Source organism: Pelodiscus sinensis, chromosome 4, assembly GCF_049634645.1.
Source record: "Pelodiscus sinensis isolate JC-2024 chromosome 4, ASM4963464v1, whole genome shotgun sequence".
Taxonomy (NCBI): domain Eukaryota; kingdom Metazoa; phylum Chordata; order Testudines; family Trionychidae; genus Pelodiscus; species Pelodiscus sinensis.
Genome location: NC_134714.1, coordinates 28,812,279 through 28,837,520, shown reverse-complemented (window position 1 = coordinate 28,837,520; position 25,242 = coordinate 28,812,279). Strand labels below are relative to the sequence as shown.

Sequence of the window (25,242 nt, the reverse complement as noted above, 5' to 3'; positions counted from 1 at the left end):
GTGTCTAAACTACATGGCTCCGTCGACGGAGCCATGTAGATGAGGCTGATCGGCAGAGGGAAATGAAGCCGTGATATAAATAATCGCGGCTTCATTTAAATTTAAATGGCTGACGTGCTCTGCTGACCAGCTGATGATCAGCTGTTTGTCGGTAGATCTGGGCAGTCTGGACGCACCGCGGTCAACAAAGAAGCCTTTGTCGACCGGCGCAGGTATGCCTAGTGAAACGCAAGTATGCCTCGTGAAACCACGGTGCGTCCAGACTGCCCAGATCTGCCGACAAACAGCTGATCATCAGCTGGTCGGCAGAGCGCGGCAGCCATTTAAATTTAAATGAAGCCGCGATTATTTAAATCGCGGCTTCATTTCCCTCTGCCGATCAGCTTCATCTACATGGCTCCGTCGACAGAGCCATGTAGTTTAGACACACCCTTAGGGTGCATCTATACTGTGCCTATAGTTTGAAATAAGCAATGCAATTTGAGCTATGCAAATTGCCTAGATTATTTCGAGTTAATTTCAAAATAGCTTATTTCAAAATTTGGCGCTGTCTACACAGCACTTATTTTGAAATAAATCGCTAATGCAGAACATCTCTTACGCCTCGTGGAATGAGGTTTACAGGGACATTGGAATGGCGAGCCTGTTATATTTCAAAATAACAGGCGCACTCAAAAGACGTGGAATAGCACTGCAGTGTAGATGTAGCCCTATTGAACTTCAAGTATGTGAGCAGTCTCACTGAGTATTCATGTGTTTAAAGCTAAGCCTACATTTCAGTCTTTGCCAGATTGGGACATAAGCGAAGAAGTGACTAAAAAAAAATTAAAAAAACAACAAGAATGGCATTTCATAAATAGGGAAATGTTTTTGGAGATGTCAGTTTGTTAGGTGTAGAGTTTTCAATTAAAAGTCTTGCCATCTTTCTATTATTTTTTACTCACACTTTTTTGTAAACTTTGCCAAATCTTTTTCCAGCACGTGTGAGGAGGAGAGCAGAAAAGTGAGAAACAGTGAGATTTTTCTGCAGGGAAATGAAATAAAGTTGTGTATTCATTTGAAAAAATTATTTTAGAAAATAATCAAACCCACATCATAAAATGTGAATGAAAGAAAAAGATATTAGAGTATAATTAACTCCTATAGTTAGTTTATTATATTTAAGTACCCAGGCAATCTGAACAGAATAAATCACTAGGAATTGTTATTTCAGGTTATGGCCAACTGTAGAACACTTTTGGCAAGAGAATGAGGTATCAAAATGCCTGCACATGTCACCTCACTGAGGGTTATGATGGATTAGAGTCCAGAGCCTCAGCTACTATAAAATAACCTAGCTCAATTGATTTCAATAGAATTAGGCCAATTTACACCAGCTGATAACTGTTTAATGGATGAGCAACTAAGGTATTTATTAATACTATGGTTTAATACAGTGTAAGTATTAGAGCTGAGCATGTGTGTGTTGATTCAATCGCATCATATTTTCACCACGCAGACAGGTGGATAACATTTTTATTTGCCTATGCACTCCTGGAAAATTCTTGGATTGACACAAAGGCAAAGTCTCTTCCTTAGACTGATTCAAAGCTGACACTCATCAACTGACTACAATAAACTTAAAATTGAAGCAATGTTGGATTTTTTTTAACGCAGAAGTTAAGGCTTCATATTTTTTAGATTGTAAGCTACTATGAATCATGCACTTATATGTGTCATCATCCACGTGACTATATTTTTTATTCACAGAGAGGGTGAGGTCTTCAGCTGAGGGGTTGCAGACTGTGGGGTGAGGCCAGGGGATGAGAGATTTGGGGTTCAGGAGGGGGATCAGGGCTGGAGCATGGGGCTGGAGTGTGATGTCTTCACAGTGCTTACCATGGATCCCAGGAAGTGGCCATCAGGTCCTTGTGGGCCACTAGGTGTAGTGAGACTCCATGGGTTGCCCTCAGGCTCACAGATACTGCCCACACAGTTCTCATTGGTTGTGGTATTCAACCTATAGGAGCTGGCACTCAGGGTGGACACAACATCTGGAGCTTCCCTGTGCTTAAAGACTGCACAGACGTGGTGGTCACTGCTCAGAACTGCTCCAATCCAAGGCAGGCAGAGAACCTACCTTAGCTCCAGGTTCCCTCTGCACCACCAACTGGACCTTTAATGGCCCAGTCAGCAGTGCCAACTGGAGCTGCCAGGGTCCCTTTACAACAAGGCGTTCTGGTCAAAAAACAGACACCTGGCAACTCTTAATTCTGGAACTGCACCAGCCTCTGGCAACAGAATAGATTGCAGTGGTAGGACAGGGCATGTGGTATATTGTATTTGTTCACTGGACATGCCACTCGCAGGTGTGGAAACTAAGCAGCTTAAGGAGGTGGTTGTTTAACCGATTATTCACATACTATTGATTCCTCATTGAGATGGCCAAACTAATGCTATGTTCCCACTTGCTTTAACAGAAGTTGTTTTTGTTTAATACATGGACTCAGTGCTGTGAGTGAACAAGTGTTGCTATTATTGGTATTCAGGGGATGTATTCAGCTGTCCCCTGTATGAAGGCTCAAGTTGGGTTTGTTTTGTAATTTCAAAATAGAGATTGCACTCAGCCCTTGTTATTGCTAGTAATACCCAGCAGTAAGTTACACAGGATAGTTTCAGAGGGGTAGCTGGGTTAGTCTGTAACAGGAAAAACTTAAAAAGCAACAAATAGTCTGGTAGCACTTTAAAGACATCTGATGACCAGTCATCTGAAGAAGTGGGTTGTACCCACGAAAGCTCATGATACCATCTATATGTTTTGTTAGTCTTTAAAGTGCTATCAGACTATTTGTTGTTTTTTAAGGATAGATGGTGTTACAATGTTCCCACAATATTCCCTCAGTGCAGAATGGAGTGTGCTCCATGCAAACAGAGGACTATCTGGATGGCAAGGGTGGTTTGCTTGTTTGTTGACCTGAGGCCTACACTACCCTCCCTATACAAACAGTGTGTTAACAATCCAGTGGAAAAAAGAAGTTTTTCTGTCAGAAGCAGCAACATCCCTATGACAGGAACTGAAATCCAGAGGTAAAAATGTCCACCTCGCATTAATTCCCAGTGGACTGAACCAGAACATGTAGCTGTGATGGAAGAGAAAATGCCAGCACAGTATAGGAACCAGACCTGCTCCAAAGGGAGGAAGGGCCTTAGAAGAAGATTGATGAATCAAATCATTGCTATGTATGGATGCCCGACATGTACCTGCCTTCATATTAAATATGAGTCATTGTCCTTCTAGGGCCTGGCACAGTTTTTTGCCAGTTGGGCAGGGTGTGTTGGGCAAGAAGGGACTGAGATGGCTATGGAAGCATATGGTGGAATTCCTTCTGAGCCTCTTCATAGTGCATACCTAAGCAGTAGCTCCTGTTTGGAAGCGCGTCATGCATCACTATTTGCGGCACCTGAGTGGTTTGAACTATACTGATAAATAAACTTCTGTTACAATGTTTATCAGTGTGTCAATAAATTTCACAGTCAATTGCTGGACCATATGTTGATTAGTAATGAAATATACACAAGGACCAAATAACCAGTATCAGTCAGGTTTATTGCTAAAAACCAATGATAGCATAGAACAGGGAAGAAAGGTTCAATACAATAATAATTTCTGGGAAGCCATTGTATGCCACACTGTTATAGCTACTTTACCCATTCATTAACAGCAATAATTAGTAATTCACAATGTACACGTCTGTGTCTTGTTCATTATTGTGCCTTAAAAAGTTATTTGCCAGTCACTGTGGGTATGTCTACACTACCCTCTTAGTTCGAACTCTAGGTGTACCGGTAGTTCGGAATAGGAATCCTAGTCCGAACAACCTAGTTCGAGCCCTGTGTAGCCGTGCTGCACGTGGTTCGAACCAGCGGGGTTTTAAAAATGGCAGCTCCCCGCTTATGCAAATGAAGCCCTGGAAATTCAAATCCCGGGCTTCATTTGCAAGTGCGGTATGCCTACATTACCCCGCTAGTTCGAACTAGCGGGGTAATGTAGACATACCCTGTGGAAGTAACATGATACCTAGCGTGTTCTACATGAGGGCAATTTAAAATGTTTTGGAGCAGCTCTGGCTTTTTGGGGGCATCCTAGATAAAAGCTGGAACACGTGGTGAGGGCAAATTCTGTGGGAATTTGCATATCTTCTTCTAATTGCTTTTTTTAAAGCGGGGCTTTCGAACGTGCAAGTAGTCTAAATGCTTTTTTTCACAAAAAAAATCCTTTTTCGAAAAACCGCATAAACCTCCTTTTTTTAGGAAGAGTGTTTTTTTTCTAAAAAGGTTTTTTTTTTCCCCCAAAAAATGCGTCCAGACTACTTTCACTTTTGAAAGACTCGCATGTCCTCTTTCAAAATTAAAACATAGTCTAAACATGCCCCAAGGGTACATCTACACAGCAGTGTTATTTTGGAATGACATTCTGAAATAATATAGTCCGTGTCTACACTACAAAAGCAGTTATTTTGACATAATATCGAAATAATGTCGAGCTGGAGGACTTCTTACTCTGACTCCTGTAACCCTCATTTTACAAGGAGTAAGGGAAGTCAAAGGAAGTGTGCTCTTCCTTGAGCTTCCTGCTGTGTAGACAGTGTCAAAAGCTGAATAACCTATTTCAGCTTAAGCTACACAATTGAGATAGCTGAAGTTGCATAGCTTATTTTGGCTTTAGCGCTGCGGTGTAGATGTGCCCTTAGGGAACTTTTGGAGAGAGGAAGCTGTGACGGGACTGGCTTGGCAGTGTGCTGACCAACAATTCAGGCTCTGGGCAGCAATAAGAGATGGGTTTGCTAATTTCTTGGACCCCAAAGCTGGGACTTTCCAGAGATAGACAGGCAGAACAGAGCTCATTACCAAGATTCCAGAATAATAAAGTCGCCTGTGAATAACCCAGTACTGAAGACATTTAGGACACCATTGCTCAAACTGGAAACTTTATATCTTACACGAGGCTCTATCAGAAACCTTTAACAAAAATTGCTTTTCTAGGGACTCAGGGAATGTCTTAGCATGATCTGAATGATCAAACTAGGGGGAAAGCAGGGGGAGAGATGATAAGCTTTCCTGTGTAGATAATCTGTGATTTCTTATTACACATGTCATTAGCTATTTCATTTGAGGAGAAATCTCAACTGCTTATAGGCTAAAAGTTCCCACACTCACGGTGAAGGTATGTCAATTAAAGTTCAGGGATAGTTACTAACACCTGGTGGTCTCTAAGGGTATATCTAGATTACATCCCTCTGTCGCCAGAGGGATGTAAATTCGACATACTGAAATTGCTAATGGAGTGGGGATTTAAATCTCCCACACTTCATTAGCATTAAAATGGCTGCTGCTTTTTGTTGCCACGGAGCTTTGGTGATGAAAAGTGGCAGTCTAGCCGCGGTTCTATCACTCACTAAAGCCTTTGGCGACAGATCCTGTATATCTCGTTTTATGAGGCATAAGAGATGGTGACAAAAAAGCGGTGGCCATCTTTATGCTAATGAAGTGCAGAAGATTTAAATCCCCGCTTCATTAGCAATTTCAGTATGTCTAATTTACATCCCTCTGGCGACAGAGGGATGTACCATAAAATCACGAGTATAATGCTCACTTTTTTCCCATTTTTTTTAGCGTCAAAGTCGGGGTGCGCATTATCCAGAGGAGGTTTTTTTTTAAAGTTTTAAACTCACCCTCGGCAGGCACAAGCTGGACGGAGGGAAGCCCCCCTCCCCTGCAGGCGTAAGCTCAGTGCACCGGCAGCTGCGTGGGGGAGGCCCCCCGGCAGGTGTGAGCTCGGTGCGTGGGCACCTGGGCAGGGGAGGCTCCCCCGGCAGGCACAAGCTCAGCGCGCCAGCAGCTGGGCGGGGTAAGCCCCCCTGGCAGGCACGAGCTTGGCCCACCGGCAGCTGGGTGTAGGAGGCCCCCTCGGCAGGTGCAAGCTTGGTACGCCGGCAGCTGGGCGGGGGAGGCCCTCCCAGCAGGCGCGAGCTCGGCATGCTGGCAGCTGGGCAGAGGGCAGGTTTCCTTCCAGTTCCTTCCCTACTATTCTCCAGTATAATGGGTGCACATTATACATAGGAGTTCATTTTTTTCATGATTTTAAGAGTCTAAACTCAGGGTGCGCACTATACATATATGCGCATTATACTCGAGATTTTACGGTAGTCTAGACATACCCTAAGAGTACCTGCTGTGCCACATTGTAAGCATTAATGCATCCAGCCACCCTCAATTATTTTATAGTAGGGTTGACAATTTTCCCCATGAATAGTATGTTCAGGGATCTTTTTTCCACAATCATCACCAAGAAGGGCATGTTGTACTTAATGATAAATGAAGGACGAAAAAGTTTGCTAATGACTATTGCTGTGGCTGCAGCTGCCTCGGTGCCATTCTCATGAACAGTCAGCACGGCCTTGTGAATAGCCTGTGAGGAAATAAGGCAAATGTTAGAGTGTGAGTACAGGACGGTGAACAGCAGCTGAAGTTGAGTTTGCTGTGTTAGGAAATGTGAAGGATATAAATAGGACTGATATAACCCAGTAAACCCAATGCCACTGTGTGGCAAATCTCCCTGTGGCTGCAATAAGGGTCCCTGTGTCAGGTTTTCCTCCTGTCACAATTCCAACAATCTGAAGAAGTTATTGCAGTTATTTCTCAGTTGCAGTTCTGCTGTGAAGAACAACAGGCCTGCATCAAGTCCACTGCTCTTTGCCACAAAAGAGAGGAGTTTTTTCCTATACCTGATTACTGTCACCAATTCCTTCTTAGCCTCACAGACAGTCAGGATGTTTAGATAGTACAAAGCTGTGTTCCAGCAGAAATGTCAAGATGAACAATGACAAAAATCCGTGATACCAAGTCCCAGAATTCTTTTCTTCAGTGTCACCTCTGTGTCATACAGTGAATTAATACTAGAGAACCAAACTCTGCCAGGGTTCTCTAAAAGGCTATGTCTACACTGCACAGTTATTTCGGAATGAGCTATTCTGGAATAGTTATTCTGAAATGGCTTATTTCAAAATAGCACATCTACACAGCAGGGAAGCCTCAAAATTAGTCCGAGGCAGGCTTCCTTAATGTAAACATGCTACCTCAATTTAGAACCCCAGGAGGGATAACTTAGGGTACGTCTACACTACCCCACTAGTTCGAACTAGCAGGGTAATGTATGCATACCGAACGTGCAAATGAAGCCCAGGATTTGAATTTCCCGGGCTTCATTTGCATAAGCCGGCCGGCGCCATTTTTAAATGCCGGCTTGTTCGAACCCCGTGCCGCGAGGCGTTCGGAATGGCTTGCTAGTTCGAACTATCTAGCCCGTGCCGCGTGTAGCCGCGCGGCATGGGGTTCGAACAAGCCGGCATTTAAAAATGGCGCCGGCCGGCTTATGCAAATGAAGCCCGGGAAATTCAAATCCCGGGCTTCATTTGCACGTTCGGTATGCATACATTACCCCGCTAGTTCGAACTAGCGGGGTAGTGTAGACATACCCTTAGAATGGCCCTTGTGAAAAACTATTTTGAAATAGCAGAAGTGGAGTGTCTACACATGCCTGCAATGAGGAGTAACGGTAGTTTGAATTAGGAGCTTTAATTCTACCTAGTCCGTGCCGTGTGTAGCCGCGGGCAGGGAGTTCAAACTACGGGGCATTTAAAAATGGTGGCGCCCGGGAACATGCAAATAAAAAGCCCAGGATATTTAAATCCCGGGCTTCATTTGCAAGTTTGAATGCCTACATTAGCCACCCTAGTTCGAACTAGGGTGGCAGTGTAAACATACCCTTACTCCTTTTGAGTTTGTAGCCTATTTGGCACAGTTAAATCCTGACTCCATTGAAATCCATGGCAACAGTCTCATTGGCTCCCGTAGAGCCAGAATTTCATCCACTGTCTCACTGGAATCTGAGGTAATGCCCAAGGGAAAAAAATGAATAAGGGTAACATGGTCTGGCCCTAAATTTGGAAGTAATCATCAGCACTGCAACTGAGCCATTCTAGTCCAGGGGCAAGGAATACTTAAAGCAATGGGGTTTTTTTTGCATTTGTGCCCATTTTTAATGTACTTGCTGCTCCTGAGAACCATTTCCTTTTATAACAATTTTCAGAAATGACAGGTTGTGTTCTCTGTAACAAGCTTGTGAAACCTCACTGAGGGCTAGCAGCCACTGAGGCCAGTGGGAGTTCTGCCAACAGCTTCAGCAGAAGCAGAATCAAGCCCTTAAATAGTCTCAAGGGTAAACTTTTACAATCACAGGTACAGAAAAATCCAGTTAACAAAACCATTTGCTTATTAACTTACTTTTGAAACATGCAGGTTGGATGTTGTAGTGATTCCAGAGAGATCAGCGTGGCCAGAGAACACATCAGTAATACCCATTTTCTCAAACAAGAATTTCACATCATAGAACCCCGAAATAGAAAACTTTGGCATGTACAGATCAATACTCCTGTCAACAAAGAACACAACATGATGGTGAAACACTGAAAAGTGTGGAGTACATATGTGACGTAGTGGGGGGGAACTTGCTAACTCACTGGCCACTGTCTGCAGCACCACCGAGCAAGACAGGTGATGAGTCATTATGCAAAGAGGGTGTCTCAATCTGTCTGACCAGCTAACCCCCATGGAGAGGAACAAAGGAAGGTGGATGCTGCCCTGGCTGGGGGGCAGGGCTGAAGGAGAGTTTAGTTTCTGTCTGGGAGCATGGAGGAAGCAGCCTCAGCAACAGGCCTGGGGGGTTTAGAAGCTGAGACCCCCTCCCATATCAAGTGGGGGCTGAGGCATCCTAGGCCTACCCTGTAACCTGATGACATCTGTGCTGTGCTGTATGCTGGAGAAGCAATAAACCACCTCTATACTACCGGCTGATGGAGTCTGTTTGTGCCATTACGGGGGTGCAGGAGGCGGGAGACCCCAATGCACCGTCACACTGGTGTCAGAAGTGGGATGCACTGCACCCCGTGGATGGAGCTTCCAGCGGCGAGCGACAAGGCGCAGTAAAAGCAAGAGCCCTGGAGCAGGCATTCAGGAGACAGAGCGAAGCGGGTCCTGGAAATCGTGGGGCACTGCAGCACTAGACTGGTGAGTCTGCACCGAGGGGACCAGCGGGCAGATGGCCTATGCCTAATTCTTGAAGGCAGAGCTGGTGAAGCTGTGCAGAGAGAGGGGCTTGCCTGTGCAGAAAGCAACCAAGGCCCAGCTGATTGCCCAGCTGGAAAAGAATGACCAGCCACAGGGCCAGGATCTTGTCCCCAGGGGGAGCAGCCAGACCCCTCCTGAGAGTGTGTCAGGCTCAGAGAGGGGGAGGAGCGCTGGAACCCACTGGGGAGATGAGACAGCTTCCCCCGGGAGGCCTGCAAGCCGTAGCCCATCTAGAGCAGGGGCCAGCCCAGCGGAGCTGCGGCAGCTGGAGATCCAGCTGCGGATGAAGGAATTGGAAGTAGAGGACCGAGAGAGGGACCACCAGGACTGAGAGAAGGAGCGCCAAGATCGAGAGAGACAGCGACAGCATGAGTTGGCCATGGTAGAACGGAGAACCGGAGGGGCCTCAGCTGCACCAAGAGTGGATGGGCCCCAGGGCCCCAGGGCTGCCAGAGGCTTGGAGAGGCTCGTAGTGGCCCAACTGAAGGACATGGGCGACATAGACGGGTTCCTCAGCTCCTTTGAGAGGGCCTGTGGACTGAAACGGGTCCCCCCAGCTGACTGGCTGCAGGAGCTCATCCTCGCACTGAACCAGGAGGTGGCCAGAGTGCTCAGTCGGCTGGAGGACCTACAGCCAGGGGATTACAACCGAGTCAAGGAGGCCCTGCTGCACAAGTTCAGGCTGACCCCGGAGATGTACAGGAAGAAGTTCCGGGGGGTGCAGAAGGAGCCACGGGAGACCTATATGGATCTGGCCTCCCGCCTGGCGCAATAATGCTGCAAGTGGGTGTCTGGAGTCTGAGCCCAGACCGCAAAGGAGCTGCTCAAGCTGGTCATGATGGAGCAGTTCTATGAAGTGTGCCCACCCAAACTGAGGCTGTGGCTCAAGGACCGAAGACCAGGGACCCCCCAGGAGGCCGGGAGACTGGCAGACGAGTTCACGGAGAGCTGATCCGGGTGTGAACGGGAGTCCCGGAGAGAAAGGGAATTGCGCAGAGACCGGATGTCGGCTGAACAACAGAGGGAGTCAACTACGAGGCGAGCCCAAGGAACAGGTCGTCTGTGCCCCAGAGAACCAGCCAGGGCCTGGACAGAGACAGCCCAAAGCCTAACTTGCCATCGCTGTGGGCAAAAAGGCCACAAGAGGGCTCAGTGCATCAGGTCCCATGACCTGGGACTTTCCGGGGTTAACTGGCTTGGGCGGGAGGAAGGGCATGCTGCCCCAGAGGCAGGGGCTGGCAGGCAAACCTCAACTCAGAGAGAGGGGAAGGATGCTCAGTGCACCTCCCCTAGGAGGCCTGACCCTTGGGAGGTGGATTTCTCCATGTACCGGGTGGGGGCAGGACGGCCCCTGCGAAGCGAGTGCCTCATACCCCTGGAGGTGGATGGTAGGAAGGTGACGGGCTTCTGGGACACGGGGGCGGAGGTGACGCTGGCCCGATCTGACATAGTGGCCCCAGACCGGATACTACCCCACACCCAGCTGACCCTGAAGGGCATAGACGGGTCCCCCTTTAAAGTGCCTGTAGCCCGGGTGCATCTGAAATGGGGGGGGGCCAAGGAAGGTCTCAAAGAAGTGGGGGTGCACCCGCACTTGCCCACCGAGGTGCTGATGGGGAATGACCTAGAGGAGTGGCCCCATGAATCCCAGCAGGCTCTAGTCACCACCCGTAGCCAAAGCCAGCGAGAGGCTGGCAACCTGGGTCCAGGGAAGGACTCCCGGCAGACTCCTCAGGGTCCCATTCCAGCGGACACGGGGTCCAGCCAGGCTGGGACTCCGGACCTAGGCAAAGGTGGGGGACAGGTCCCAATCCCTGCCTCAGCAGCTGAATTCCAGGCTGAGGTGCAGGCAGACCCCTCCTTGCAGAGGCTGAGGGACCAGGCTGGCCTCTGTGCAGTTCAGCTCCTAGGAGGAGGTGGCCAGGAGAGATTCCGGTGGGAGCGGGGATTCCTGTTCCGTGAGTGGCTCCCCCCCAGGAAGGCGAGGGCATGGGGGGTCCAGCGGCAGCTGGTCGTCCCCCGAAAGTATCGCCTCAAGCTGCTGTATTTGGCCCATGACGTCCCCATGGCGGGCCACCAGGGGATTCGGAGCACCCCGCTGAGGCTGCTCCAACACTTCTACTGGCCGGGGATGTTTGCAGCCGTGCAGCGGTACTGCCGGTCCTGCGACTCCTGCCAAAGGGGTGGGAAGGCCCAAGACAGGAGGAAAGCAGCTTGGAGAGAGTTATGGGAGGGGAAGACCCCCCTGGATGGAGCGTTGGATGTGGAAGCCGCCCTGGCTGTCCAGAGAAGGCTCGCTGGGCTTATCGGCCCGAGAAACCCTGGCCAGAGATCAAGGCCAGCGGAAGGGTGGGTGTGACCCCCGAGGACAGGCCTGTGCCAGTCCCCCCGGAGCAGTGCGGCGAGTGAAGCCAATTCATGTGGGGCCTCGTCACGGCCGGCCCGAGACAAGGGGAGCACCCATGTCCCCAGGGCGGGTTCCCACGCAGAGGACCCAAACTTCCCTAGGTCACGAGCGGAGTGACCCTGCTCAGTTCGCTCTCGGAGGGGGGAGAACTGTGACGTAGTGGGGGGGAGCTTGCTAACTCACTGGCCACTGTCTGTAGCACCACCGAGCAAGACAGGCGATGAGTCATTATGCAAAGAGGGTGTCTCAACCTGTCTGACCAGCTAACCCCCATGGAGAGGAACAAAGGAAGGTGGATGCTGCCCTAGCTGGGGGGCAGGGCTGGAGGAGAGTTTAGTTTCTGTCTGGGAGCATGGAGGAAGCAGCCTCAGCAACAGGCTGGAGGGTTTAGAAGCCGAGACCCACCCCCCCATATCAAGGGGGGCTGAGGCATCCTAGGCCTACCCTGTAACCTGATGACATCTGTGCTGTGCTGTATGCTGGGGAAGCAATAAACCACCTCTATTCTACTGGCTGGTGGAGTCTGTTCGTGCCATTACGGGGGTGCAGGAGGCGGGGGACCCCAATGCGCCATCTCAACATACAATTTAATGACAGTGCACAGTGCTTTTCTGATTCTTGAGGTGTCTGTTGTGTGATGTGTGTGTCTGAGTGAGGACTGAGCACCTAAAAAGGTCTAAGGGAGCCTTTTCTACATGCCTGGATACTTCTGAACAGATGCTGTTGGATTATTGAACAAATGTATTTCTGCTGCTTCCAGAACCTCATTTCAGAGCCCTGACATATACCATCCAACAGACATCTGTGGGAACAGAAGTGGCTGGAGGGACACAGAGATGGTGGAGCAAGTATAGAGATTAGGAGCAAGAAGCAGAGTGAAACAGGTACAAGAAAGGGTAAGAAGGTTGGAGTCAGTGGCACAGGGAAATTAATACATTTCTTTTGCAGCATGAAGCAAGTAAGAACATTGAAGCATTCAACTGGAGACAAGATCAGTACTTGTAGACCGAGGACCTGCCAGATTTGTTCAGAATGGTGGCCTGGCTAGAGTCTTAACAGACCAGCGTTTGGGATATGGCAGCCTGTGCTGGCAGAAGAGCTGAAGTTATAGATTCTCCAAAGCTCTCTAAGGCAGCAGGGGGATTATTGGAGAACTCTACTTACTCAATACAGAGAGTACTGAACTGTGATACTAGTATTAATATTTTGCCTTGTTCTGGAATTCTCTCCTAACATTACCATCAACCATCCATCCGTACAACAGTGGGCAAAGGGTTACCTTTTTTGGAGCAGTTTTTCCCATTTACACACAGTTTCTTGCGAGAGAGCAGCCTCCACCTGCTTCATCTTCCCTTTATCAGGCAAAATAAATATCGCCTTGGCATTTCCACTGTATGGTATCTGCACCAGCCAGCATGACAGCTGCTTATCATAGTGGCTTTCATAATTGGTATCCCGGCACATCATATTGACTTTAACAGAGGTTTTCTCGTCCACCAAAAAATCTTCCTTGTGGGTGTGGAAAGGATCAAAAGGATTTTCCCAGAAGGCTTTTCATCAACAACAAAGAGAATGGAGGGAGAAAATAATTTGTTAGCAGACTAAAAGAAGACCCTCAGAAGTGTAGATAACTCCTGTCTGGGGTCATACAGCCCTGCTGACAGCGGGATTGGGGACAGAACAGCCTCATGGCCAGGAGAAACTTTCGGCCTGAGGCTCTGGCTTCAGGAAGCTATGGGACCACACTCCTCTCCATTGGTTACAGTGTCTCTTGGGAATAGAGCCCTGAATATCAATGGATATACAGGCAGTCCCCGGGTTACATGGATCCGACTTACATCGGATCCCTACTTACAAACGGGGTGAGGCAACCCCGCACTAGCTGCTCCCCCTCAGCAGACCAGGGAGACGCGGAGCGGCTTTTCTCAGCAGACACCTCAGCTTGAGAATAAAGGACTGGGGGTATGTCTACACTACCCCGCTAGTTCGAACTAGCGGGGTAATGTATGCATACCGCACTTGCTAATGAAGCCCGGGATTTGAATTTCCCGGGCTTCATTAGCATAAGCGGGGAGCCGCCATTTTTAAATCCCCGCTGCTTCGAACCCCGTGTAGCGCGGCTACACGGGGCTCGAACTAGGTAGTTCGGACTAGGGTGCCTATTCCGAACTACCGTTACTCCTCGTGAAACGAGGAGTACCGGTAGTTCGGAATAGGCACCCTAGTCCGAACTACCTAGTTCGAGCCCCGTGTAGCCGCGCTACACGGGGTTCGAAGCAGCGGGGATTTAAAAATGGCGGCTCCCCGCTTATGCTAATGAAGCCCGGGAAATTCAAATCCCGGGCTTCATTAGCAAGTGCGGTATGCATACATTACCCTCCTAGTTCGAACTAGGAGGGTAGTGTAGACATACCCTGAGGGAAGTGAGGTGTGGGAGAATAAAACTGAGCTCTGGAGAAATGTTTGGCTAGAGTTTCCCCTACAATATGTACCAGTTCCGACTTACATACAAATTCAACTTAAGAACAAACCTACAGTCCCTATCTTGTACATAACCCGGGGACTGCCTGTAGGTGTCTATCTACAGACATCCACATTCCCGGATAGACACTTGTAGCAGAGAAGGGCTCTATCTTTACTCCCTTCCAAATAAGAATCTGAGAGAGATTTTAAATTATTGGATCCCTCTTTTATGGTACATCAAATACCTGGTTTTTATCCTTATCTTCAAGGACCAGTATACTTTAGTCCAGTTCTATCTCTATGCTCTATTATAGTCTGTTTTTCTTAATTTAAAAGAAAAAGCATCAACATATTTACTTTAGAATAAAATCAAGCAGCCAAACATTATAATGTAAATAAATAGCCCTCTGTGCTCCATACCTTACCTTTGAAATACATGTAGTTCACAAGAACCATTATAGTGTTTGGATCAAGATGGCCAACTAGTTTTGGAATTTTCCCATGAGTTTTCTTGTTTACATAACCATTGATCTTTTCCTCAGCCTCTGTTGAATTTTGGAAATCAGTAGAAAAAAATTCTGCTTCATAGAAGGTTTTGACATCATCTAAAAACTTCTGTAGGGGTTGAAACCCCATTGCTAGGAAAAGGGCATTTCCCATACTCATCTGGATCTTATTGTTAGGACAATTCATCATACGGAGCTGATGACGGAAACTTTCATGGATCTCCTCCTCCTGAATCTCTGTCAGGTTAAACCCCATTCCTTCAAAAATCTGCGTCAGAGTGGCTGATTTAGCTCCCATTGCCAGCATTGCAAAGGCAGTGGCGATGCTCATGGGAGAGAAGAACACATTCTTGTCAGCTTCTTCTAATACAGCCTGCTTATAGAATCTGAATGTAAAGTCAGCATAGCTAGAACCTTGTTTGACACAAGCCTGGTTTAAGAGTGCATGCTCTTCCGTGTGATTTGTATCTTTCTGGTCATCCTGGCAGGTGGGGTAATGAGAAAAGTGATTGCAATGGACGACCGGATAAAGAGCAGCAAGTAACAAACACACAGAAAGGGTGGAACTCATTTTCCTTTCAAATTATTCTGTCACAAAAGAGAATCAACAAACAATTAGATGAGCAAAATTAATAGCAATTAATATATGTATTTGTTGTCATAACAATTATTAATAAAATGCATTTTAAAATAATGCACAAAACCAAAGGAACATGACCTAGCTAAAGTAATTATACAGATGTATAAATCCTGCTAAAGTGTAGTCTGGCTTAGTTTACTAATATATCAGCCATAATAAAAATGGCAATATACTTTGGCTCTTTAGGATGTGTGATGTGATAGCCAGAAAAATTCTGGAGCTAGACTGTGCAACAGTCAATACAGGTATAATGCAGGTATAATTTGCATGTGTGTCAGGAACTCCATGAAGCACCAAAAGCTGCACAACCTGGGTTTCCCTGGTGCCACACATACAATCTGTGATAAATGTGCTGGGTAGTTGCAGGCATATGAAAAAGAGGCAAGTGTGAGAATGTGGATGATGGGGTTATCCACTGGGCCACTCTTAGCTGGGTCCAGATTGGGAAGCCATGCCCAGGTGGGCAAGAGGAGCACAGATATTTTTTGAGTCTTACCTTAGAGAAGGGGGGTTTCTATCTGAGTCCCTTGGGGATTGGATGGGATTGAGGGGCAAGGACTGAGCTGAGCACTGTAATGATAGCAGCAGCAGCAGCAATCAGTGAGATACTTGCACTTTCAGGCAAGTCCTCAGTTGAGAGGAACCCCTGCACACACTTGACTGAAGTGGAGAGGAGGGGACCTGGACTCGCAAATGAGGCCCAGCTGGAGTTTCTGCTGGGAGCCACAGTTCTAAGGGTTGTGGCCACCAACCTCATTCCCTGTTAGTTAATAGTGTGTTAGTCTTGTGATTTGTTTGTTTGCGTACCCTAGGTAAAGTTTGGTTGTGTTCCCAAACTTACCAGACTGAGAGCTGCTTGCTGGAGGAGAAGGCAACTGCCATGAACAGTGATCGGGGCTTAAATTTCAAATTTTCTAAAGCCAAAAAGTCAGCACACAGCCCTGAATTGACTTAACACAGCCCTATTTACTTATTTTAAACGGAACCCCATTTTCAGCCCAGCAAAAAGTCAGAGTACATTTCCCTATGGAATCACACCCTGATGTAGCTGGGGAGACACCAAGTAACTTCTAAGTAGAAAGAGAGGTTGACCTCAGTGGTTTTTAAAAAATATTTGTTGTTCCATGTCCCCTCCCCCCTCAAATGGACAATCTTTAATCACTGCTGCAGTTACCTACTCTGATAGCTCTCACCCTCGCAGCACAGAACACCAGCTCACATTTATACTATTTAACCTGGAAGGGTAAGTCACGGCCAGTATTTTAACTTGCATTTTTTTCAAATTAGCCAAGAGACAGCACACTGGCTCCAAAAGCGTTTTTTGTCTGTCTGAGTCACCCCCTCCCCCCCATTTCCCATATCAAAGCAGAGGTCAAGCTTGTTTTAGCAAGCTTGCTAAGTACAGAATATAGCTGCCTAAAGCAAGTTTATACCAGTCAGGGCTGAGAGCCCTGCTTTCTGCTGTTTGACGTGAGATGGGGGGAAATATTGTGAAGGTATCCTCAATTTCCATTTACTTTTCTCCCCAAAATGTTAGTTTGTATTTTTGTCAAATTTTTGACATTGGAAATTTTTTTGCCAGAACCATTTAAATTAAGCTATTTTTAACAGAATGGGTGAAATGTCTCAACTGAAGTGATCATAAGGGTGTGTATACACCCTCGCCACATTTCTACAACAACCATAGCAATGGAATTTTCCCTTGGAAAAACTGGGATGTCATTGTTAAGACCAAGATCTGAATCCAGAACTTAAAATAGCACTAGACGTTGTTTTCCTGAGATTGTGATGTCTATGGGAGTAAAAAGGGAAATTAGTTCAGAAAAAAATGGAAGTTTTTCTTTCCTCTCCTTTACTCTCAAATTTTAATAGTAGGATCTGGCTCTAGACCTCCAATTATCTATTCTATGCCATTCTCAGATTAGTTACTAGGAAACCTTACATAAGTATTGCATTTGAAAAGTTGCTTTAACTGTGCCTCTCTCTCAAAATGCATTCATCTCCCCCAGTGAATGTGGCTTGGTAGATTATGCCATTGTGAATGGCACAGAAAAAGTGACACTAGCACAGAGGGGCACCTCAACAGCTTCTGGACTGGATACTTTCAAGGCTCCAGATAGCTTCAAAGGACATTTTATTCAAATTTGTGTTTGCGCAACTTCCACTAGAACAGCAGGGCTTGCTGTTCCCTTGGATGTTTGCCTCAGTCCTATTTCAGAAGAATCAACTGTAATAGCTAGTTTGAAAAAAGTCACAAGGTAAGAATGAAATAATCCTGGCACCCACACTGAAGAAGCCATAAATAACATCAATTCAAAGTGCCTAAGGAAAAATGAATACATAACTGCACTTACCTAGTTGGAGGGATATGCTGTGTTCATCTGAACTGCATTGCCCCATGTACTACTATTTATATTGCTAACCCAGACAGATTACCAGTATTACACATTGAACAGGTCCAAAACGATCAATGAGGACACAGAGTAAATACTGATGGCCTGAAGGGGACTCAACTTGGGTGAGTTCCCTGATCACTGGGGTAAAGTTAGAAAGGGAGGGACTGTGTTCATGCTGGCTGCTTTGTGAATCATGAATGGCACCAAATGTAAGGCACCTGTGTCTAAAGAGACTGGTGCAGCTGACATTCCCACAACACCATTAAGGGGACATGCAAAGCTACAGTCCTGGCGCAATGGGGAGACTAGATACCACAAAAAGTACAACCCAAACTCTCTGATTAGCCCATGTGCACTATTTAACCCTGAAGGTGGCCCAAGGAACGTGTCTGAGGAACTGTATATATTTCCGGCTTGCTGTGACTTCAGACTGTATTTTATTTTCTGATCTCTGACTTCTGACCTCAGTTTAATGCTGCCATGACGCTTACCACCTGATTTCAGCTTGGTTCTACCTCTGATCTCCAGTGTCTATCTCCAACCTGATGCTGATCCTGACTCTTACTTCTCAATCCTTGTTCTAACTATTACACCAGTCCTTGCCCACTGACTGCTATCTCGTAGCTGTCCCTGACTTGTGGACACCAGCTCACCAATGACTTCTAGGCCAGATCTCCTATACCTCCATTCCCTTAACCAAAATTGCTCTATAAGTCCAGCCTGGAAAAACATGCCCAAATCTATTTGGTGGAGTATGTGAAAATTACAAATAGATTCAGGTTGACAAATATATTATTCATCTGAAAAATTTCACCCATCTTTATTGATAACTTTCTGGTGTTAGGACGGTCAGACAAAGTACCATGTTCCGATATAGGGGAGGGCTCAACATATGTCCTTTGTTATAGGTGTGATGCATGAATGTTACATTTCCATCCTTCTCAAAGTACTCAAGAAGGAGGGAGTAAAAGTTTGGGGTGGAGGTTATAGTTATGGGAAAGCCTCTTATAGTATTTCCTGTGTTTCAACCAGTGAGATAAGCACCCAAAATGCTGCACGTGGACTATATAAAATCAGAATAACATATTTTAATGTCTACCTTGATTGAGCATTCTCCCCCAATCTGCATGTAACCCAGAGGCACTGAGACCACTGAGAAAGGGAGAGTGAAGTCTGCTCTACAGCCTTAACTAAGAGGAAATTAGCTTTTAGCGCATGTGGAAGACACACATAGCTTTAGCCCCTAAGGTCACAGGTTCAATCCCAGCTGTCAATGACCAGAGTCCATTGGCTTTACATACAGGCAAGTATCTATCAACCACAGGCAAAAGATTCCTCTTTCTGAGCAACTTCTCCAGTTTGGGCACTGCATCCTTCAACACAGCAATTCTTCCTTCTTCAAGCAGAGTGAATAATGCAGTAGCATTTCCCTTTAAATGTATTTGTACCCACTAGCAAAGCAATTCCCCATCATAGTGATTTTCATACCACCCTACTTCACTTTAACAGATATAATCCCATTAAGCAACCAACCAACAACAAATCCTCTTCTTTGGTCAAATTTGGATGAAATGTTTTTTCATGGGCTTATGATAAAAAGGAAGAAAAGGCCATTGAGTATTCATGGGAAAGGGAGTTATTAGTAAAAATAGAACTAATTTAAAGGTAACAAGCCCATAGTTGGAGGTACAAATGAACTCAAAGCTGATTTCCACAAGATTTTTTATCTGCAATATACTAGCTAGGCAGCAGCATTTCTGATTTACCAGGATTCTGCATAAATACCTGATGAGTTACAATGAAGTGTGGAACAAATATCATGTAGTTTCGCCTATACTGTTATTTGGAGTGAAGCAAATGCCCTTTATTAAATATTTATGTTGCTATTAAATTAGAGATGACAAATCTGTCAACAAGTGCTACGGATCACATCATGATAACGACAACAGTCTAGTAGTTAATAAAGCAAGCATTTTTTTCATGCCTCCTATGATCAGGAGCTGTCAAGCACAGGTTCACGGTGGGCAGCACAGAAGTGCACTGACATGGAGGAGCTCTTAGAGAGACATTGTGCTTCTGTGAGGTGGAAATGGTCCCCGATCCCCAAGGGCCATGGGAGTAGTTTGCACACTGCACCATCCTTTCCAATGTTGCAATGTCTATTCGGCAAAGTTCACTAGTCAGCACCCCACCTGCCGGCCCTTGATCAGTCAGGCTCACTTCTCTGGTACATCTGATCTTTCAAAATTACTGCCTCTTTGGTTGTCTATTGTCTTGCTCAACAGGAAAAGCCTGAATGTCTAATGTAAAAGGCGTACTAGAAAAAGAACGCTTTAAAAGACAAATTGTGAAATAACCCGCCCCCCCTCATGTCTTCACTATACTTACTAAAGGAAGAAAAAGGATCACAAGCACACGTCCCCTCTGTGCTTTACCTTGTTGCAGGGAACAAAGTAAATATGGTTTTCTCCTTTTTACAGATAAGAATACAGACGTACAGGACAAACTTTGGGGGTGTTCCCAGGTCACAAAGGAGCTCGGTGACTCAACGGGCCAAACCTGGGCTTCAGTCTGCAAGACCATTCTTTCAGGTTGGTTGCAACATAAAACACTGACAGGGCAATATGACAGACAGGCCATGGCCATGAAGTTTAGTGTTTGGGAGATAGACATACACTTGGGTCATTTGATTTTTCATCTCTTTGTCTTTCCTATATAGAAGAAGAGTCAAAATACACATGGACTCTGCTTATGGAATGATGTTGCACATGAGACAAGACTCAAATTAGATGACCTTACAGGACAAATGTCTCACTGTTTGTTCAGGTTGAACCTCCCCAGTCCAGCACCCTTGGGACCTTATCAGTTCTGAACAAGAGCGCTTGTTGGACCAGAAGAAGTCAATTCAGCCCTTCTGCCACTGGCTCTCCAGCCAGCCCCCTTCCACCACCAGCCCAGCTGGGCTCCTGACACAAGCAGAGCTGCTGGCCCCACTGCCACCAGCGTAGCCGGGCTCCCAGCCTGGCAAGGCTGTTGGCTCAGTTTATACTGGGAGATGGGCACTGCTGAGAATCAAACCCAGATTTCCTGTGTCCCAGCCTGGTGCTTAATTACAGACCTATCCATCTCTCTAATTACAGTCTTTCATTAAAAGACAAGTGACAGCATCTTCTCTCCAGGTCTCCGTCAGCCATCCACAACTTGTAATTGCAACAAATGTGTGCATAGACAGCATGCAGGCATAGTTAACAAGTAATACCGCATGGAATGTGGCAAGATCCTCAGGTAAGCCACTATTTTTCCCTGGCTTTTTCTCTCTGGGTGATTATTGATCTACCGCTCAGTTTGTGGGGATTCTTCTCATCACTAACAAAAGAAGGCTTTGAGCAAGTTGTTTCATCTTTCCGAGGCTCAGTTTCCCCATCAGCAAAATGAAGCACCAGGGCTGATGGCACTGCAGCCGTGCTACCCATCCAGAGCTGCAGCTGCACAGTCAGGAGCATCAGGGCTGGTAGTGTGGTGACTGCATTGCCCACATGCTGGGGAGATGAGGCTGTGGGTAGTGGGGTAGTAGGAGGGGAGGGGAGGGGCCAGGGGCTGGCTGCCCCTATTGTGGTGCCCACAAGTTGGGCTGGGTCCTCTGGAAAGGCTGTCCCAACACTACTCCCTGCCAGGAGCTTGGGGGTCAGGCCAAAAGCTATGACAGGCCAGATCTGGCTCACAGACAGCATTCCCTATAAGCTCTGTACTTCTACAGCTACTCAGGAGAGATTCAAATGCTGCCCAGCTGATTAGCAGAGTGCCCATAGCTAGGATTTTTTTTCTACTGATGGTGCACATTTGCACGTGCCTCAGTGCACATAAAATTACTCTGCACAGGGATGGAAAAGATTAGAAGGAGCAGTGCATGAGAACCAAAGTTTGCCCCCCTCTGTCTTAGTGGGTATGATACAAATGAAAGTGTTAATCAGGACATCAAAGATTATAGCTGTCACTGTCTTGCCCACAAGTTCATTGGTCAATCAGTGAGAGTGTTTTCTGACGATGCTATGCTTTTAAGTTTATGCCTTTTGTAGATCTTAGGCAGGTGGAGTTCATAAAAACAAGTCTGAACTGGTCTCCTACTTTTATAAACATTCCAGTGCTTCTGTTAATTATAACTGAATTAATCTTTTAAACGAAGTTGTTCTAATAACTTCAAACCCAAGTCTTGCAAAATATATGACATCATGGGCTCTTCTAAGACCTGTGAAATAGGTTAGCATCACTTCTGAGCATCACCTTAGTTTATACAGCATAAAAACTAGAGGTCCTTTTCAAAATATTTCCCAATGACCCATCTTTGACAGAAAACAGTAAAAATTACAGGCATACTCTAAAGATAACAGACTACCAAAAATTAGAGGGGAATCCAATTTGGCACTATATTATTCTAGATTTACATCCATGTAACCCACTGACTTCAGAGAATTAATTACTCCAGATTTACAGTAACATAACTGAGGCTATACCTCAGTGCTATACCATGACCATCAATTCTTTAACTAATATACAAAATTCATGCAGAAATTCAAATAGCGATTGATGGGATCTCATTCTAAACCAAACAACTTCATTGAGCTGGAGTATATTTCTAATTCACAAATATTGCCTGTGAGGATTCTTTAGCAGTGGCACAGAATGCACACACTGAAAGACCTGTGGCCCACATGGTTGGACTTGTAGTTTGCCAGAAAACCAGTTATTCATGAATAAGAAAAAAAATACAATTTAGATTTAAAATATGGCACAGCCCATAACTACTGCTATTGAGTAACTCCGCTGCAGCCAGTAGAATTGTGTTGATTTACAATGGTGGAGGAGCTACCACAAATATGTTGATATCTGTCACCAAAAGATTGTTTGCAATTTCAAAATATATATAGGGACTAGCCTACTCTCTGTCTGCCAGCCTTGCCCATGTTGCTTCTTTGCACCTGCTTTCCCCTGGGGACAAAGGGAATAGGCTGGCCCCATAAATTGCTGCTGTGGGCCCCTGCCTCAGGCATATCTGGAAGAAGAGGTGTCTTTCATTTTGGATAGAGAAATCTAGCATGATCGGGGGAAAGATTTCCCCTCTTCCCCTTCCCCAACATTTCATACCTGAGTTCTACTTACCTTAGCCCCAGACTGAGCTCTTAACTGCAACACAGCTTCTGTGTGATATGTGATGAGTTTGGAAACTGGGAGCAGCACAGCCTTTGGGGCGGGGAGTTTGACAAAAAGAGGCAGGGTGATTAAGATAACAAAAGCTTGTCATTAAAGTAAATTAAGCATTGTTAGGTGACCCAGAAAGCATTGCCAGGCACTCCAGTTAAAAGAATGGAAACAAAGAGTAGAAATAAATGGTCAGAATGGCGATGGGGGTCTGTACAGAGACCAGTGGATGTTCAACATATTCATAAATGATCCGGGGGAAGGGGCCTAAAAAGTGAGGTGACCAATTTGCATATGATGCAAAATTACTCAAGATGGTAAAGTTCAAATCAGACTTCAAAGAATTACAAAGGGACCTCACTAATTGGATGACTAGGCAACACAATGGCAGATGAAATTAAGTGTCAGAGGAATAGCTGTGATAGTCTGTAACGTTAAAAACAACAAGTAGTCCTGTGGCTCCTTAGGATACATGGACTCTGCATGCTTATTTTGGAATAAGCTATTTGGGAATAGTAACTCCAAAAAAGCTTATTTCGAAATAGTGCATCTATACAGAAAATGCCTGTCAAAATAGCACTGAGCTATTTCGAACTAGAGCATTCACACCCATTGGATGCTGAATCTCATTTAAGCCCACCCGAAAGCACTTCAGGCAGGGCATCAGGACAGCACTCACTTCCTGGAGCTGCTGCCTGAGGCTATCTGAGGCTCGAGCTTAAAGGGGCCTGTACAGCCATGTCTCAGGCGCCTCTCCTTTGCCTACCTCCCTAAGGGACAGCAGAGTATTCTCACTGCCTGTCCTGGTTGCCATTGCAGATACCACAGCACGCCAGACCTGCCTCCAAGCAGTCAATGGCTCTTAGGCCCCATGCTGCACCTCCTGCTGCAGGTTCTGCAGGCTGCCCTCATGGCCCTGCAGGAACAGGAACTCCAGCTCATTGTGGGGCACCTCCTCTCCTATTTCCATGTGCCACTCATGCAGCACAACCCCTTCCACCGTTCCCTGTATATCGCGCACCACCGCTTGTGGCAACCGGACACCAGTTCCAACTGGTGGGACTGGTTCATCATGGAGCAGTAGGACACCAGCAATGGTGCCAGAACTTCCGCATATGGAAGGCCACCTTCATGGAACTGTGTGAGTGGCTCGCCCCTGCCATTAGGCAACAGGACGCCCACATGCGACTGTCATCCCCCTCCAGAAGCGGGTTGCCATCACTGTATGGAAGCATGTCATGCCGGACAGCTACCGCTCCAGCAGGAACCAGTTCAGTGTGGGAAGATAGATGGTCAGAGACATGGTCATGCAACTATGGTGCTATTGTCCCAGGAGAGTGGTGATGAACTGCTGGAATGGGGTTTCCTAGGGAAGTGGGGGGAGTGGTGGAGGCTCCCTTCCTGAAAGGTTTTTTAGTCCTGCCTTCACAGATCCCTGACGGGATGGTAGAGAGTTGGTCCTGGTGTGTCCATGGTGGGGAGATTGGGCTCAGGGGCCTCCTGAGGGCCCTGGCAACCCTGTGATTCCCTGTTTGTTTCCTTCAACAGGTGGTGTGGGCCATCCACACCTTCCTGCTGCTCTGGCTTGTCATCCTGGGCACATGGACCCTATCATCACCAGCTTTGCCACAATGGGCTTTCCCAACTGTGCGCAGGCCATTGATGGCATCCATATCTCCATCCAGGCCTCCGGCCACTAGGCATCTGCATACATCAACCAGAAAGGGTACTTTTCAATTGTCCTACAGACCCTTGTAGACCATCGAGACTGGTTCACAAACATCAACGCTGGATAGTCAGGGAAGGCACACGATGCCTGTGTCTTTTGCAGCTCCAGCCTCTACGCGAAGATGCCCATCAGCACTTTTTTCCCAACTGCACCATCAGGGTTGGGGACATGGAAGTACCAATGTGCACAGAGGGGGACGCAGCCTATCCTCTGCTCCCCTGTCTGAAGAATCCCTACACAGGACACCGTTACCAAAGCAAGGAACATTTCAATGCCAGGCTCAGCAGGGCCTGCTCTGTGGTGGTGGGCACCTTCAGGTGTCCAAAAGGGAGGTTCTGCTGCCTCTTCACCTACCTCAACGTCAGCGAGCAGAACCTCCCCCAGGTGGAGGTGGCCTCTTGTGTCCTTCACAATATATGTGAGAACAAGGGGGAGATGTTCTTGCCAGGGTAGGGGGTGGAGGCTGAGCAATTGGTCAGAACCTTTGAACAGCCACATATAGCTGCCATCCGAGAGGCCCTGAGGGAGAGTTTCACAGAAGGAGCCCAGTGACACTTTCCCCTAAGCCTCCCCACAAGGGGCCTCTGCATTGCCCCTCTGTGCCTTTCCTCCCACATTCCTCCCTTCCCCTGCCCTCCCTGTTCTCCCTGCCCCAGCTCCCCTTCTCCTGTTGATAGAATAAAGCCGACCTTGTGTTTTGAATCAGTTAACTCTATTTTTTGTTTAATTGGGGTAAATGT

General features: G+C 46.7%; 1 protein-coding gene and 1 long non-coding RNA gene across 3 annotated transcripts; one reads left to right on the top strand and one right to left on the bottom strand.

Moving 5' to 3' along the window:
- Positions 1 to 3,567: 3,567 nt before the first annotated feature.
- Positions 3,568 to 22,820, bottom strand: LOC102457230 (alpha-1-antitrypsin-like). Of its 2 annotated transcripts, none has more exons than XM_006133688.4 (5): positions 22,735 to 22,820; positions 14,461 to 15,129; positions 12,852 to 13,122; positions 8,323 to 8,470; positions 3,568 to 6,448 (listed from the first exon to the last, which is right to left on the bottom strand). In XM_006133688.4, the coding sequence occupies exons 2-5, from the start codon at positions 15,110 to 15,112 to the stop codon at positions 6,254 to 6,256; spliced, it is 1,266 nt and encodes a 421-aa protein (XP_006133750.2). In that variant the 5' UTR covers positions 15,113 to 15,129; positions 22,735 to 22,820; the 3' UTR covers positions 3,568 to 6,253. The 2 variants fall into 2 exon arrangements, with proteins under 2 accessions (XP_006133750.2, XP_006133751.2); XM_006133689.4 differs by lacking the exon at positions 22,735 to 22,820 and adding an exon at positions 17,536 to 17,654.
- Positions 17,784 to 25,218, top strand: LOC142829083 (uncharacterized). Its single transcript, XR_012903313.1, has 3 exons — positions 17,784 to 20,168; positions 20,297 to 20,862; positions 24,322 to 25,218. It is a non-coding gene; the product is annotated as an uncharacterized LOC142829083 (long non-coding RNA).
- Positions 25,219 to 25,242: the final 24 nt, after the last annotated feature.

Excerpts from the sequence above, each read along its gene's own strand:
- LOC102457230 (XM_006133688.4), bottom strand. The coding sequence starts at position 15,112 with ATGAGTTCCACCCTTTCTGTGTGTTTGTTACTTGCTGCTCTTTATCCG. Across the intron at positions 13,123-14,460 it reads GAACTACATGTATTTCAAAG|CCTTCTGGGAAAATCCTTTT; the intron begins GTAAGGTATGGA and ends GTTGATGAAAAG. Across the intron at positions 8,471-12,851 it reads GAAAAACTGCTCCAAAAAAG|GAGTATTGATCTGTACATGC; the intron begins GTAACCCTTTGC and ends CTTTGTTGACAG.